General features: G+C 47.4%; 1 protein-coding gene across 3 annotated transcripts in view; it reads left to right on the top strand.

The window, feature by feature from the left end:
• SLC9A7 (solute carrier family 9 member A7) overlaps positions 1–14,317 on the top strand; it is a 291,022-nt gene that overhangs the window by 116,743 nt on the left and 159,962 nt on the right. For all 3 annotated transcript variants that reach the window (XM_063953067.1, XM_063953066.1, XM_063953068.1), the window contains exon 3: positions 342–419. In XM_063953067.1, the coding sequence (XP_063809137.1) occupies positions 342–419 (78 nt within the window). The remainder of the gene's footprint in view (positions 1–341; positions 420–14,317) is intronic.

Here is a 14,317-nt window from a genome sequence, read left to right as displayed (position 1 = left end):
AGTCTTATAACACCCTTCTGTAAGCATAGACGAACAGATCAGAGCAATGGCGATGATGCGTATTTGAATACCTGCCTATGACATACACAGAGCACCAATACTGCAAGCCATGCTAAAGAATTGCTAGCAGTCTAAAATATCTGCAAATATAATTTATTGTTTACTTAGTAGCATTCACCTACCCGTATTTAAGGTTTGTGTTCTTTTAAAACTGCAAACTGGTTTGTCAAGAAAAAACACCTTTTGTTACCAGACACCAAGAGTGTGAGTGCAATGTGTTTTGCATACTGTGTGAATATCATGCCCCAGGCTTTGCTCTCATACTGTGTTCTTTGCTACAGGTAACCTTTGACCCAGAAGTCTTCTTCAACATTTTATTGCCACCTATTATTTTCCATGCAGGATACAGCTTAAAAAAGGTAAGATAATATAATTCAGCAGAAGTGATATTGGCAGTACTAAATTATTACACCATTCCTTAAACACTGTTACATAAAGCAAGAGCTACAGTACAGTAAATGATTTACATATAGGAGTTGACGGTGAGTGTAAATAGAAACCTATAAATTGATGGTATAGAAGAACCATTTGGCCAATCGCGGCACAGCAATTGTTTTTAAGATTTTCTTCTAGGGGCCCTAAAAATTTGACTTTTTTTTTTTTTTTTTTCTTTCATTTGTGCCAAAGCTGCCAACTTTATAAAATGAATCCTTGACTGGGACCATCATAAGGCCATTAGCAATTGAACAGTTAAGCTGGGTACACACTAGGGATGGCCATCGGTGAGCTGCCCATTGATGGTTGCCATCATTGGTGCCATTGCTGTGAGCAATCGATGGTTTACATCACTTGATGGCCACCGCTGTCTAGTCCGCAAGCCAATAAAACCTGGGTGGCGGGGCTTAGCAAGCAGTCGGGGGCAGGCTAAGCTCAGTGTGGGGGTAACCCCTTATGTGAATAGGAGGAAGCAGTGAAAAACCATGTTATCACTGATAAAGGGATTTTCACTGCTCTGAGAATAGATCCTGATAATGTCGATTATCTTACAGGAAAGAAAGCTATACCTTATACACACTTAGAATACACTTTATCATGGAGCCGCTGCGGCCGCTAAACTTAGTACACGCTACACGTACACGCTACGTACTTTATACACTGTTTGCGTACGGAGTCCCGTATCACTGTACGGACTTAGCGTACAAACACCGCGCTGGGGGTACAAAGTACACACAGCGCGCACACACCCAGAGATGCACTTTAAACCTTTACAGTAATGCAATGCAATGATAAAACACTTTAAACCTTAGCAGGGCAATGAAAACACGACACAAATTGTGATTTTAACCGCTGGGTTCCGACACCACAGTGGATTATTGCTGAAAGGGGGTTACAATACAAATACAATACAATATAACAGAGTAAATGGCTACATTCAATGGTACATACTTGAGTAGATTCGCTTGCGCTTCCCGGCCCGGTCCTCGGTCATCAAATAGATAACTTTGTGAGTCTTGTGTCTCACCAGGCCAGAAGCAGGCTCTCTTTATACACTTCTTCCAAAAGCAATACAATAGATACTGTAATCCCTTTGACCATTGGACACAGGAATGCACTTTTACAGTACAGGAGAGGTCATAGGTCGGTTTGAATAGGTAGGCGATGTCTTTCTCAACTGTTCTTGTGGGTGGTCTCCTCTGGATTCCCGCAGCATACATAATGTACAGTAAATACAGTTTATATCTATATTCTGCACATAACTATCCGCTGGAACATGCGATCTTCCTCAAACCAACACCGGAATGATACCCTTAAAATACCCTACAGCTGGATACCGAACACCACCTTATGACCTTGTTCTGTCCCCTCCTATTCTGTAAAGGCGAATCCCTTTGTTCTGAAACCATTTAAACTGTTTATTTCATATGTGGTGCAGGGGGACTGTGTACATTGTGCACTATTTGGATTAAATATGTAATGTGTTTTCTCTAACGTCCTAGTGGATGCTGGGGACTCCGAAAGGACCATGGGGAATAGCGGCTCCGCAGGAGACTGGGCACAAAGTAAAGGCTTTAGGACTAGCTGGTGTGCACTGGCTCCTCCCCCTATGACCCTCCTCCAAGCCTCAGTTAAGATTTTGTGCCCGAACGAGAAGGGTGCAATCTAGGTGGCTCTCCTGAGCTGCTTAGAGTAAAAGTTTAAATAGGTTTTTTTTATTTTCAGTGAGACCTGCTGGCAACAGGCTCACTGCACCGAGGGACTAAGGGGAGAAGAAGCAAACTCACCTGCGTGCAGAGTGGATTGGGCTTCTTAGGCTACTGGACATTAGCTCCAGAGGGACGATCACAGGCCCAGCCATGGATGGGTCCCGGAGCCGCGCCGCCGGCCCCGTTACAGAGCCAGAAGAGTGAAGAGGTCCGGAAAATCGTCGGCAGAAGACGTCCTGTCTTCAATAAGGTAGCGCACAGCACTGCAGCTGTGCGCCATTGCTCTCAGCACACTTCACACTCCGGTCACTGAGGGTGCAGGGCGCTGGGGGGGGGCGCCCTGGGACGCAATGAAAATACCTTAAATGGCTAAAAATACATCACATATAGCTCCTGGGCTATATGGATGTATTTAACCCCTGCCAGTTTTCCACAAAAAAGCGGGAGAAAGGCCGCCGAAAAAGGGGCGGAGCCTATCTCCTCAGCACACAAGCGCCATTTTTTCCTCACAGCTCCGTTGGAGGAAGGCTCCCTGACTCTCCCCTGCAGTCCTGCACAACAGAAACAGGGTAAAACAAGAGAGGGGGGGCACTAAATTGGCATATTAATATATACAGCAGCTATATTAGGGAAAAACACTTATATAAGGTTATCCCTATATATATATATATATATATATATATATATATATATATATATATATATAGCGCTCTGGTGTGTGCTGGCAAACTCTCCCTCTGTCTCCCCAAAGGGCTAGTGGGGTCCTGTCCTCTATCAGAGCATTCCCTGTGTGTGTGCTGTGTGTCGGTACGCTGTGTCGACATGTATGAGGAGGAAAATGGTGTGGAGGCGGAGCAATTGCCTGTTAGTGATGTCACCCCCTAGGGAGTCGACACCTGACTGGATGGTCTTATGGAAAGAATTACGTGATAGTGTCGGCACTTTACAAAAGACTGTTGACGACATGAGACAGCCGGCAAATCAGTTAATACCTGTACAGGCGTCTCAAACACCGTCAGGGGCTATAAAACGCCCGTTACCTCAGGTCGATACAGACACTGACACGGACACTGACTCCAGTGTCGACGGTGAGGAAACAAACGTATTTTCCAGTAGGGCCACACGTTACATGATCACGGCAATGAAGGAGGTTTTGAACATTTCTGATACTACAAGTACCACAAAAAAGGGTATTATGTGGGGTGTGAAAAAACTACCCGTAGTTTTTCCTGAATCAGATGAATTAAATGAGGTGTGTGATGAAGCGTGGGTTTCCCCCGATAAAAAACTGCTAATTTCTAAAAAATTATTGGCATTATACCCTTTCCCGCCAGAGGTTAGGGCGCGTTGGGAAACACCCCCTAGGGTAGATAAGGCGCTCACACGCTTATCAAAACAAGTGGCGTTACCGTCCCCTGATACGGCCGCCCTCAAGGAACCAGCTGATAGGAAGCTGGAAAATATCCTTAAAAGTATATACACACATACTGGTATTATACTGCGACCAGCAATAGCCTCAGCCTGGATGTGCAGTGCTGGGGTGGCTTGGTCGGATTCCCTGACTGAAAATATTGATACCCTGGACAGGGACAATATATTATTGACTATAGAGCATTTAAAGGATGCATTTCTATATATGCGAGATGCACAGAGGGATATTTGCACTCTGGCATCAAGAGTAAGTGCGATGTCCATTTCTGCCAGAAGAGGATTATGGACGCGACAGTGGTCAGGGGATGCGGATTCCAAACGGCATATGGAAGTATTGTCGTATAAAGGGGAGCAGTTATTTGGGGTCGGTCTATCGGACCTGGTGGCAACGGCTGGAAAATCCACCTTTTTACCCCAAGTCACCTCGCAGCAGAAAAAGATACCGTCTTTTCAGGCTCAGTCCTTTCGTCCCCATAAGGGCAAGCGGGCAAAAGGCCACTCATATCTGCCCCGGGGCAGAGGAAGGGGAAAAAGACTGCAGCAAACAGCCTCTTCCCACGAACAGAAGCCCTCCCCCGCTTCTGCCAAGTCCTCAGCATGACGCTGGGGCCTTACAAGCGGACTCAGGCACGGTGGGGGCCCGTCTCAAGAATTTCAGCGCGCAGTGGGCACACTCGCAAGTGGACCCCTGGATCCTGCAGGTAGTATCTCAGGGGTACAAATTGGAATTCGAGACGTCTCCCCCTCGCCGGTTCCTGAAGTCTGCTTTACCAACGTCTTCCCCCCGACAGGGAGGCGGTATTGGAAGCCATTCACAAGCTGTATTCCCAGCAGGTGATAATCAAGGTACCCCTCCTACAACACGGAAAGGGGTATTATTCCACGCTGTTTGTGGTACCGAAGCCGGATGGCTCGGTGAGACCCATTTTAAATCTGAAATCCTTGAACACTTACATAAAAAGGTTCAAGTTCAAGATGGAGTCACTCAGAGCAGTGATAGCGAACCTGGAAGAAGGGGACTATATGGTGTCTCTGGACATCAAGGATGCTTACCTCCATGTCCCAATTTGCCCTTCTCACCAAGGGTACCTCAGGTTTGTGGTACAGAACTGTCACTATCAGTTTCAGACGCTGCCGTTTGGATTGTCCACGGCACCCCGGGTCTTTACCAAGGTAATGGCCGAAATGATGATTCTTCTTCGAAGAAAAGGCGTCTTAATTATCCCTTACTTGGACGATCTCCTGATAAGGGCAAGGTCCAGAGAACAGTTAGAGGTCGGAGTAGCACTATCTCAAGTAGTACTACGACAGCACGGATGGATTCTAAATATTCCAAAATCGCAGCTGATTCCGACAACACGTCTGCTGTTCCTAGGGATGATTCTGGACACAGTACAGAAAAAGGTGTTTCTCCCGGAGGAGAAAGCCAAGGAGTTATCCGACCTAGTCAGGAACCTCCTAAGACCAGGCCAAGTGTCAGTACATCAATGCACAAGGGTCCTGGGAAAGATGGTGGCTTCTTACGAAGCGATTCCATTCGGCAGATTCCACGCAAGAACTTTTCAGTGGGATCTGCTGGACAAATGGTCCGGATCGCATCTTCAAATGCATCAGCGGATAACCCTGTCTCCAAGGACAAGGGTGTCTCTCCTGTGGTGGTTACACAGTGCTCATCTCCTAGAGGGCCGCAAATTCGGCATTCAGGATTGGGTCCTGGTGACCACGGATGCCAGCCTGAGAGGCTGGGGAGCAGTCACACAGGGAAGAAATTTCCAGGGCTTGTGGTCAAGCATGGAAACGTCACTTCACATAAATATCCTGGAACTAAGGGCCATTTACAATGCCCTAAGTCAGGCAAGACCTCTGCTTCAGGGTCAGCCGGTGTTGATCCAGTCGGACAACATCACGGCAGTCGCCCACGTAAACAGACAGGGCGGCACAAGAAGCAGGAGGGCAATGATGGAAGTGGCAAGGATTCTTCGCTGGGCGGAGAATCATGTGATAGCACTGTCAGCAGTGTTCATTCCGGGAGTGGACAACTGGGAAGCAGACTTCCTCAGCAGACACGATCTTCACCCGGGGGAGTGGGGACTTCACCCAGAAGTCTTCCACATGATTGTGAACCGTTGGGAAAAACCAAAGGTGGACATGATGGCGTCCCGCCTCAACAAAAAACTGGACAGATATTGCGCCAGGTCAAGGGACCCTCAGGCAATAGCTGTGGACGCTCTGGTAACACCGTGGGTGTACCAGTCAGTGTATGTGTTCCCTCCTCTTCCTCTCAATACAAAAGTACTGAGAATCATAAGAAGGAGAGGAGTAAAGACTATACTCGTGGCTCCGGATTGGCCAAGAAGGACTTGGTACCCGGAAATTCAAGAGATGCTCACGGAAGACCCGTGGCCTCTACCTCTAAGAAAGGACCTGCTCCAGCAGGGACCATGTCTGTTCCAAGACTTACCGCGGCTGCGTTTGACGGCATGGCGGTTGAACGCCGGATCCTGAAGGAAAAAGGCATTCCGGATGAAGTCATCCCTACCCTGATCAAAGCCAGGAAGGATGTAACCATACAACATTATCACCGTATTTGGCGTAAATATGTTGCGTGGTGTGAGGCCAGGAAGGCCCCTACAGAGGAATTTCAACTGGGTCGTTTCCTGCATTTCCTGCAAACAGGACTGTCTATGGGCCTCAAATTAGGGTCCATTAAGGTTCAAATTTCGGCCCTGTCAATATTCTTCCAAAAAGAACTGGCTTCTGTTCCTGAAGTTCAGACGTTTGTCAAGGGAGTACTGCATATACAGCCTCCTTTTGTGCCTCCAGTGGCACCTTGGGATCTCAATGTAGTTTTGGGATTCCTAAAATCACATTGGTTTGAACCACTCACCACTGTGGACTTAAAATATCTCACATGGAAAGTGGTAATGCTGTTAGCCCTGGCTTCAGCCAGGCGTGTCTCAGAATTGGCGGCTTTATCCTATAAAAGCCCTTACCTAATTTTTCATACGGACAGGGCAGAATTGAGGACTCGTCCTCAATTTCTTCCTAAGGTGGTTTCAGCATTTCACTTAAACCAGCCTATTGTGGTGCCTGCGGCTACTAGGGACTTGGAGGATTCCAAGTTGCTGGACGTAGTCAGGGCCCTGAAAATATGTTTCCAGGACGGCTGGAGTCAGAAAATCTGATTCGCTGTTTATCCTGTATGCACCCAGCAAGCTGGGTGCTCCTGCTTCTAAGCAGACGATTGCTCGTTGGATTTGTAGTACAATTCAGCTTGCACATTCTGTGGCAGGCCTGCCACAGCCAAAATCTGTAAAAGCCCATTCCACACGGAAAGTGGGCTCATCTTGGGCGGCTGCCCGAGGGGTCTCGGCTTTACAACTTTGCCGAGCAGCTACTTGGTCAGGGGCAAACACGTTTGCTAAATTCTACAAATTTGATACCCTGGCTGAGGAGGACCTGGAGTTCTCTCATTCGGTGCTGCAGAGTCATCCGCACTCTCCCGCCCGTTTGGGAGCTTTGGTATAATCCCCATGGTCCTTTGGGAGTCCCCAGCATCCACTAGGACGTTAGAGAAAATAAGAATTTACTTACCGATAATTCTATTTCTCATAGTCCGTAGTGGATGCTGGGCGCCCATCTTAAGTGCGGATTGTCTGCATTACTTGTACATAGTTATTGTTACAAAAATCGGGTTATTGTTGTTGTGAGCCATCTTTTCAGAGGCTCCTTCTGTTATCATGCTGTTAACTGGGTTCAGATCACAAGTTGTACGGTGTGATTGGTGTGGCTGGTATGAGTCTTACCCGGGATTCAAAATCCTTCCTTATTGTGTACGCTCGTCCGGGCACAGTATCCTAACTGAGGCTTGGAGGAGGGTCATAGGGGGAGGAGCCAGTGCACACCAGCTAGTCCTAAAGCTTTTACTTTGTGCCCAGTCTCCTGCGGAGCCGCTATTCCCCATGGTCCTTTCGGAGTCCCCAGCATCCACTACGGACTATGAGAAATAGAATTATCGGTAAGTAAATTCTTATTTTGATAGCTCTCCATGCGTTCACAAACTCTACCGTAAATACCCATACCACGCGCTGATGCGCAGGACCGCGGCAGCGACCATACGCAAATTGCGGATATGTGCACGCACGGCAGAACAAGTACACGTGCAGAGGCCATATGTGTGTGGTTTGTACGTGATGTGTGTACTGCAATATTTTTCGACTTTGACAATCCCTAACTCTTAACCATGCCTGTACTACTACAACAAAACACAAACTTACATTAAAATAATACCCCAAAAACCAACTTAGCATTAAATAATCAATAATTGAATTGCCTCTACCACATCCACAGCAATAAATAGCCCCCACCCGTAGGCCTACATTAATATTTGTGGATATGATTGTGTGTGCGTAATTATATACATACCCACCCATTATATAATGAAAAAAAACCTGCTTAATAATGTGGAGGTGCCAATCATGCCACCAAAACCGTTTTGACCCATTGAGGCATGGACTCCAGAAGACCACCAAAGGTGTTCTGTGGTGTTTGACACCAAGACGTCAGCACATACTTTAAGTTCTGTCAGTAGTGAGGTGGGGCATCCATGGCTTGGACTTGTTTTTCCAGCGCATCCCACAGATGCTTGATCAGATTCAGATCTGGGGAATCTGGATGCCAGGTCAACACGTTTTAACTTTTTGTCGAGTTCCTCAAACCATTTCTAAACAATTGTTGTAGTGTGGCAGGGCACATTATGCTTCTGTAAGAGGCCACTGTCCTTAGGGAATACCGTTGCCGAGAAGGGGTTTACTTGGTCTGCAACAATGTTTAGGTAGGTGGTATGTATCAAAGTAACATCAACATAATGCCAGGATCCAAGGTTTCCCAGCAGAACATTGCCTAAAGCATCAGACTGCCTCCGCTGGCTTGCCTTCTTTCTATAGTGCAGCCTGGTGCCAGCTATTCCCATGGTAAATGGCGCGCGCACACACTCTCCCGGCCATCCACATGATGTAAGAGAAAATGTGATTAATCAGACCAGGCCACCTTCTTCCTTTGCTCCTTTGTCTGGTTCTGACACTCGCCCATTGGTGGCGCATTTGGGGTCAGTTTGGGCACTTTGACCGGTCTGTGGCTATGCATCCCCATATGTCACAAGCTGCAATGCACTGTGTGTTCGGACACCTTTCTATCACAGCCAGCATTACCTTTTTGTGCACTTTGTGCTACAGTAGCTCTTCTGTGGGATCGGACCAGACGCTGCAGTCTTTGCACCCCTCACGCATCAATGAGCCTTTGGCACCCGTGCTGGTTCACTGGTTGTCCATCCTCATGCCACTTCTTCTTCTTTTTTTTTTTTTTTTTTTTTTTGAATTGTGTATTCTTTATTGAAAATTTCAATACAGAGAAAAAAAAAAAACAATAACAAAACAATACAAATATTAAACATTAACAATTGCATTATGTCATACACCACTCGATTATTCAGTAAAAGTAGCCCACATATATTAGTGACCAGAACAACCTTCCAGTTTAAATTCGTATAAGAAGAAATATATATACAGTACTAGTCCATTCGACCCAGAATAGATGATGCAAGGTACCGTAAACCAATATACCTATAGATGTATATACGCGCACAACTCTGCAAAGGTATATGTCAAGCCAAGAGTAATATAGAAAAAAGATATAATAAAAAAAAAATATATAAAAATAAAATTTAAAGATGGCTACACCACAACGCGTCCCATGTGTAAAAAGTACATACATATATAGTTACTCTGCTGTCGCAGCTCCCATCTCCCTTCGCTACCCTGACTCGCACCATCTACCCCATTTATCATGAAATTTATGCAAAGCATTCTGTTTGGTAAACATGCGTTTCTCATGCCTGACAACGTTATCCACCAAAGCCCTCCATTTGTGTATCACCGGGGGAGTATTTGTACACCAGACTCGCGCAATAATGACCTTGGCCAATGTAGTGAGGCACAAGACATACCTATATAACACTAAAGTATGTCTCCTCTATATCTAGGCCAAACAAACATATTCTAGTACTAAACCAGGCAGAGAAGGAGCCGTCTGCAAGACATCTCTCCACACCGCCTCCCAAAAGGAGCGTACTAATGGGCAATCCCACAATAAATGCCAAAATCCAGCATTTTCCACTTGGCACAGAGGGCAAAAGGTATCTTCTCTAATCCCAGCCCTTTTCATAGACACAGGTGTATGATATACTCTATGTAGAATATAGAAATATATTTGCTGATAACGAACACAAGGAGTAGTATACCTAAGAAGAGATCCTAAAATCTGAATCCAATGCTTGGTTGATAATGGGCCTATATCCATTTCCCATTTCAATTTCAGAGCATCAAGCTGGGTCGGAAATAAATGATTATTAATCCTCATACCACTTTTGGTACGACTACAAACCACTGCATACCAGGAACACCCCATAAGACCTGCCATTTTAGAGGCGCTCTGAGCCTTTTGTTTAGCCATCACAATTTGCCTATTGTCAAAGTTGCTCTGATCTGTTACGCTTGCCCTGTTTTTCCTGCTTCCAACACATTCGAGGTGGTAGAGGCTAAGACTGTAGAGCAATTTAAACATGCTTGGGATAGGCATATGAATATCCTTACAAAGAATTAAGGTTCAAAAAGGGTTGAGATTGCCTAAAGGATAAAAAAAAAAAAGGTGCAGACTAGATGGGCCAAGTGGTTCTTATCTGCCGTCAAATTCTATGTTTCTATTAGCTTCAAGAACAGACTGTTGCTGACTAAAATATCCCAACCTTTGACAGATGCCATTAAAACAAGATGATGATTTTTTTTTTCTACTGGGTTCCACAGGGAATGACATTGGGGTGTAGAGTAGGATCTTGATCCGAGGCACCAACAGGCTCAAAGCTTTGACTGTTCCCAGAATGCCCAGTGCCGCCTCCTCTATAGCCCCGCCTCTGTGCACAGGAGCTCAGTTTTGTAGTTGGTGCCTTGCAGTAAGCAGGAACTTAACAGGGGGGCTGCTCCAGCAGCCCTAAAAGAAGCTTTTAAGAGAATTTGAAGACTTCAAGGGCTGCAGCAGCTGTTTGAAGGCAATCTACATCCTAAACGGTTCAGTGCATAGGCCCACTATTGCAGCAACATGGGCTGCAGAAGCTGTGGAAGCGTGGGCTCAGGAGCTGAAGGCGGAGTTGCCTTCCAATGCTTCTGATCATGCTAGACAGTGCCTATCATATATTGTTACAGCGTCTCATTACATTAAAGAGGCAGCTTCTGATGCCAGTATTCTGGCGGCCAAGGCTTCTACTACGTCCATTTTGGCTCACCGAATTCTCTAGTTAAGGTCCTGGTCTGTGGACATGGACTCTAAGAAAACCCTGGAGGTAATGCCCTTCAAAGGAGACATTCTTTTCGGAGAAAACCTTGATAAGATAGTGGCTGACTTAGCGTTTGCTAAAACAGCATGTCTTCCTAGTACTGCTCCTTCGGTGCCGAAGGCTAAAAGTACTTCCTTTCGCTCCTTTCGTCCTTCAGGGAAAGCAAAAGGTCAGGCGTACCCAAAGCAGGTTCGCACTTCCAAACCCAACAGAGCCTGGGCTGCCCGTCAGCCCGCTTCCAAGACTGACAAGCCTGCCGCATGATGGGGCGGGCCTCCCTCTGGGGGATTTCAGGGTGGGGGGCCGACTTCTAGGGTTTAGCCAGGAATGGTTGAAGACCACTTCCGATGACTGGGTACGGGAAGTCGTCACTCGAGGTTACGCTGTATCCTTCAAGAATCGTCCCCCTCATCGATTTTTGCCTGACGGACATCCCTTCGGATCAGGTGAAGGCGAAGACTCTTCATTCGGTGGTAAAGTCCCTCCTGGACACAGGAGTGGTAGTTACAGGTGCCTCTGGCTCAGAGAGGCAAGGGGTTATATTCAGTGCTGTTCCTAGTCCCGAAACCAAATGGGTCTTCCCGGCTCAATCTCAAGTCCCTGAACAAGTTTGTGAAGGTCTCCAAGTTTCGTATGGAAACACTTCGCTCTATTGTTCTAGCCTTGGCGCCTGGGGAATTTATAATCTCACTGGACATACAGGATGCTTACCTGCATATTCCCATTGCAGTGTCATATCAGCAGTACCTGAGGTTTGCGGTTGGCAACCTCCATTACCATTTTCGGGCGTTGCCTTTTGGTTTGACCACGGCTCCGAGTCTTCACCAAAGTTATGGCCGTAATAACGGCTGTACTCCGCCGTCAAGGGGTCAGGATCCTACCGTACTTGGACGACTTGTTGATCCTGGCCAATTCTCCAGAGATTCTTCTACGTCATCTAGATTTGACTATCCAGTTCCTGCAAGCCCACTGGTGGCTCATCAACTGGAAGAAATCCTCCCTGGTCCCTGCTCAGAGCATGGTGCACCTGGGAGCGCTGTTGGACACTCACAACCAGCGGTTGTTCTTGTCTCAGGAGAAAGTCCTGAAGCTTCAGGACAGGATTCAATGCTTCCTATCTTCTCCGCAAGTGTCGATACATTCGGCAATGCAAGTGCTAGGTCTCATGGTGTCTGCTTTCGACATGGTGGAGTACGCACAATTCCATTCCCGTCCTCTCCAGAGGCTGATTCTTGCCAAGTGGGACGGCCTGCCTCACTGGATCAGGTCTAATACGATCTCATTATCTCCGGAGGTCCGCCTGTCACTGAGCTGGTGGCTTCAGGACCAACGATTGAGCAGGGGTCGCCCCTTCTGGATCTCCAACTGGGTCCTTCTGACGACGGATGCCAGTCTTGAGGGGTTAGGGTGCGGTGTTGGAGCAACACTCCCTTTGGGGTTGGTGGACTAAGGAGGAGTCTCTCTCCTCCCGATAAACATTCTGGAATTGCGGGTGGTGGTTCAACTCCTTGAACTTGGCCCAGCATCTAATACAGAACAGACCTGTTCAAGTGCAGTTGGACAATGCCACCACGGTGGCGTACATAAATCATCAAGGCGGCACTCGAAGCCGCATGGCAGTGAGGGAAGTATCACGAATTCTTCAGTGGGCGGAATGCCATCTGCCGGCCATATCGTCAGTGTTCATTGCGGGGGTCCTAAACTGGGAAGCGGACTTTCAGTCGTCAGGATGTACACGCCGGAGAGTGGAGCTTCCATCCAGAAGTTTTTCAACTCCTCGTGGACAAGTGGGGCCTTCCAGATGTGGACCTGATGGCATCTCGACACAATCACAAGGTTCCGGTCTTCGGAGCAAGGACAAGGGATCCTCAAGCAGCGGCACTGGCAATTCCATGGATCTTTTGGCTGCCGTACGTGTTCCCTCCGGTGTCACTCCTGCCCAGAGTAATAACGAAGCTCAAGCGAGAAGGAGGAATCCTACTTCTGATCGCTCCAGCATGGCCCAGACGGCATTGGTTCTCAGACCTTCAGGGTCTCTCGATAGAGCATCCCCTTCAACTTCCGCAGTGCCCAGATCTCCACGTTCAGGGCCCTTGTGTATATCAGGATTTAGCCCGATTGGCTTTGGCGGCGTGGCTCTTGAAGTTTCCGTTTTAAGGGCCAAATGATTTTCTGAGGCGGTCATTCAAACCATGTTGAAGGCCCGGAAACCGACTTCTGCTCGGATTTATCATAGGGTCTGGAATTCTTACTTTCCTTGGTGCGCATCTAACAATCATGACGCTTACAAGTTTAGTACGGCCAAACTTTTGCCCTTTCTACAACAGGTCCTGGACTTGGGCCTTCGTCTGGCCTCCATCAAGGTTCATATTTCTGCCTTGTCGGTTTGGTTCCAGAGAAAAATTGCAACTTTACCTGATGTTCATACATTTACTCAGGGTGTGTTGCGGATTCAACCTCCTTACGTCCCGCCTGTGGTGCCTTTGGACTTGTCGGTGGTTCTGGAGGCGTTGCAAAGGTCTTCGTTTGAGCCTCTTGAATCGGCAGACCTTAAGTGGCTTTCTCTTAAGGTGTTGTTTCTGCTGGCTATTGCCTCCGCCAGTTGGATGTCTGATTTGGGTGCTCTGTCCTGTAAGTCACCATATCTGATTTTTCACCGTGACCGGGTGGTTCTTAGAACACGTCCCGGGTACCTACCTAAGGTGGTGTCGTCTTTCCACCTTAATCAGGAGATTGTGGTTCCTGCCTTTGCCTCTCCAGAATTGTCTTCCAAAGAGCGGTCTTTGGATGTATTACGGGCTCTCCGTATCTATGTGAAGAGGACAGCTCCTATCGGGAAGTCTGATTCTCTTTGTACTATTTGGTTTTCACAAACGTGGCTGGCCTGCTCGCAAGCAGACCCTAGCCAGATGGATTAGAATGGTGATTGCACATGCTTATGTACAGGCTGGTGGTCCGGTTCCTTTTACTATAAAGGCCCATTCTACTTGGACTTTTGGACCTTTTTGGGTGACCCTTGAGCAATTGTGCAAGGCGGCAACGTGGTCCTCAGTGAACACGTTCATAAGGGTCTATGCCTTCGATACTTCCGCCTCCCAGGATGCTTCCTTTGGACACCGGGTTCTTGTGCCCAATACAGTGCGTCCCCTCCCATAAGGAACTGCTTTAGGACATCCCCAATGTCATTCCTTGTGGAGCCCAGTGTACCCCGCAGCTGAAAAGGAGATTTATGGTAAGAACTTACCGTTAAATCTTTCTGCGAGGTACCCTGGGCGCCCACCCTGACGCACTTAGC

This window comes from Pseudophryne corroboree, chromosome 2, assembly GCF_028390025.1.
Source record: "Pseudophryne corroboree isolate aPseCor3 chromosome 2, aPseCor3.hap2, whole genome shotgun sequence".
Taxonomy (NCBI): Eukaryota; Metazoa; Chordata; class Amphibia; order Anura; family Myobatrachidae; genus Pseudophryne; species Pseudophryne corroboree.
This window is presented reverse-complemented; position numbering and strand designations above follow the sequence as displayed.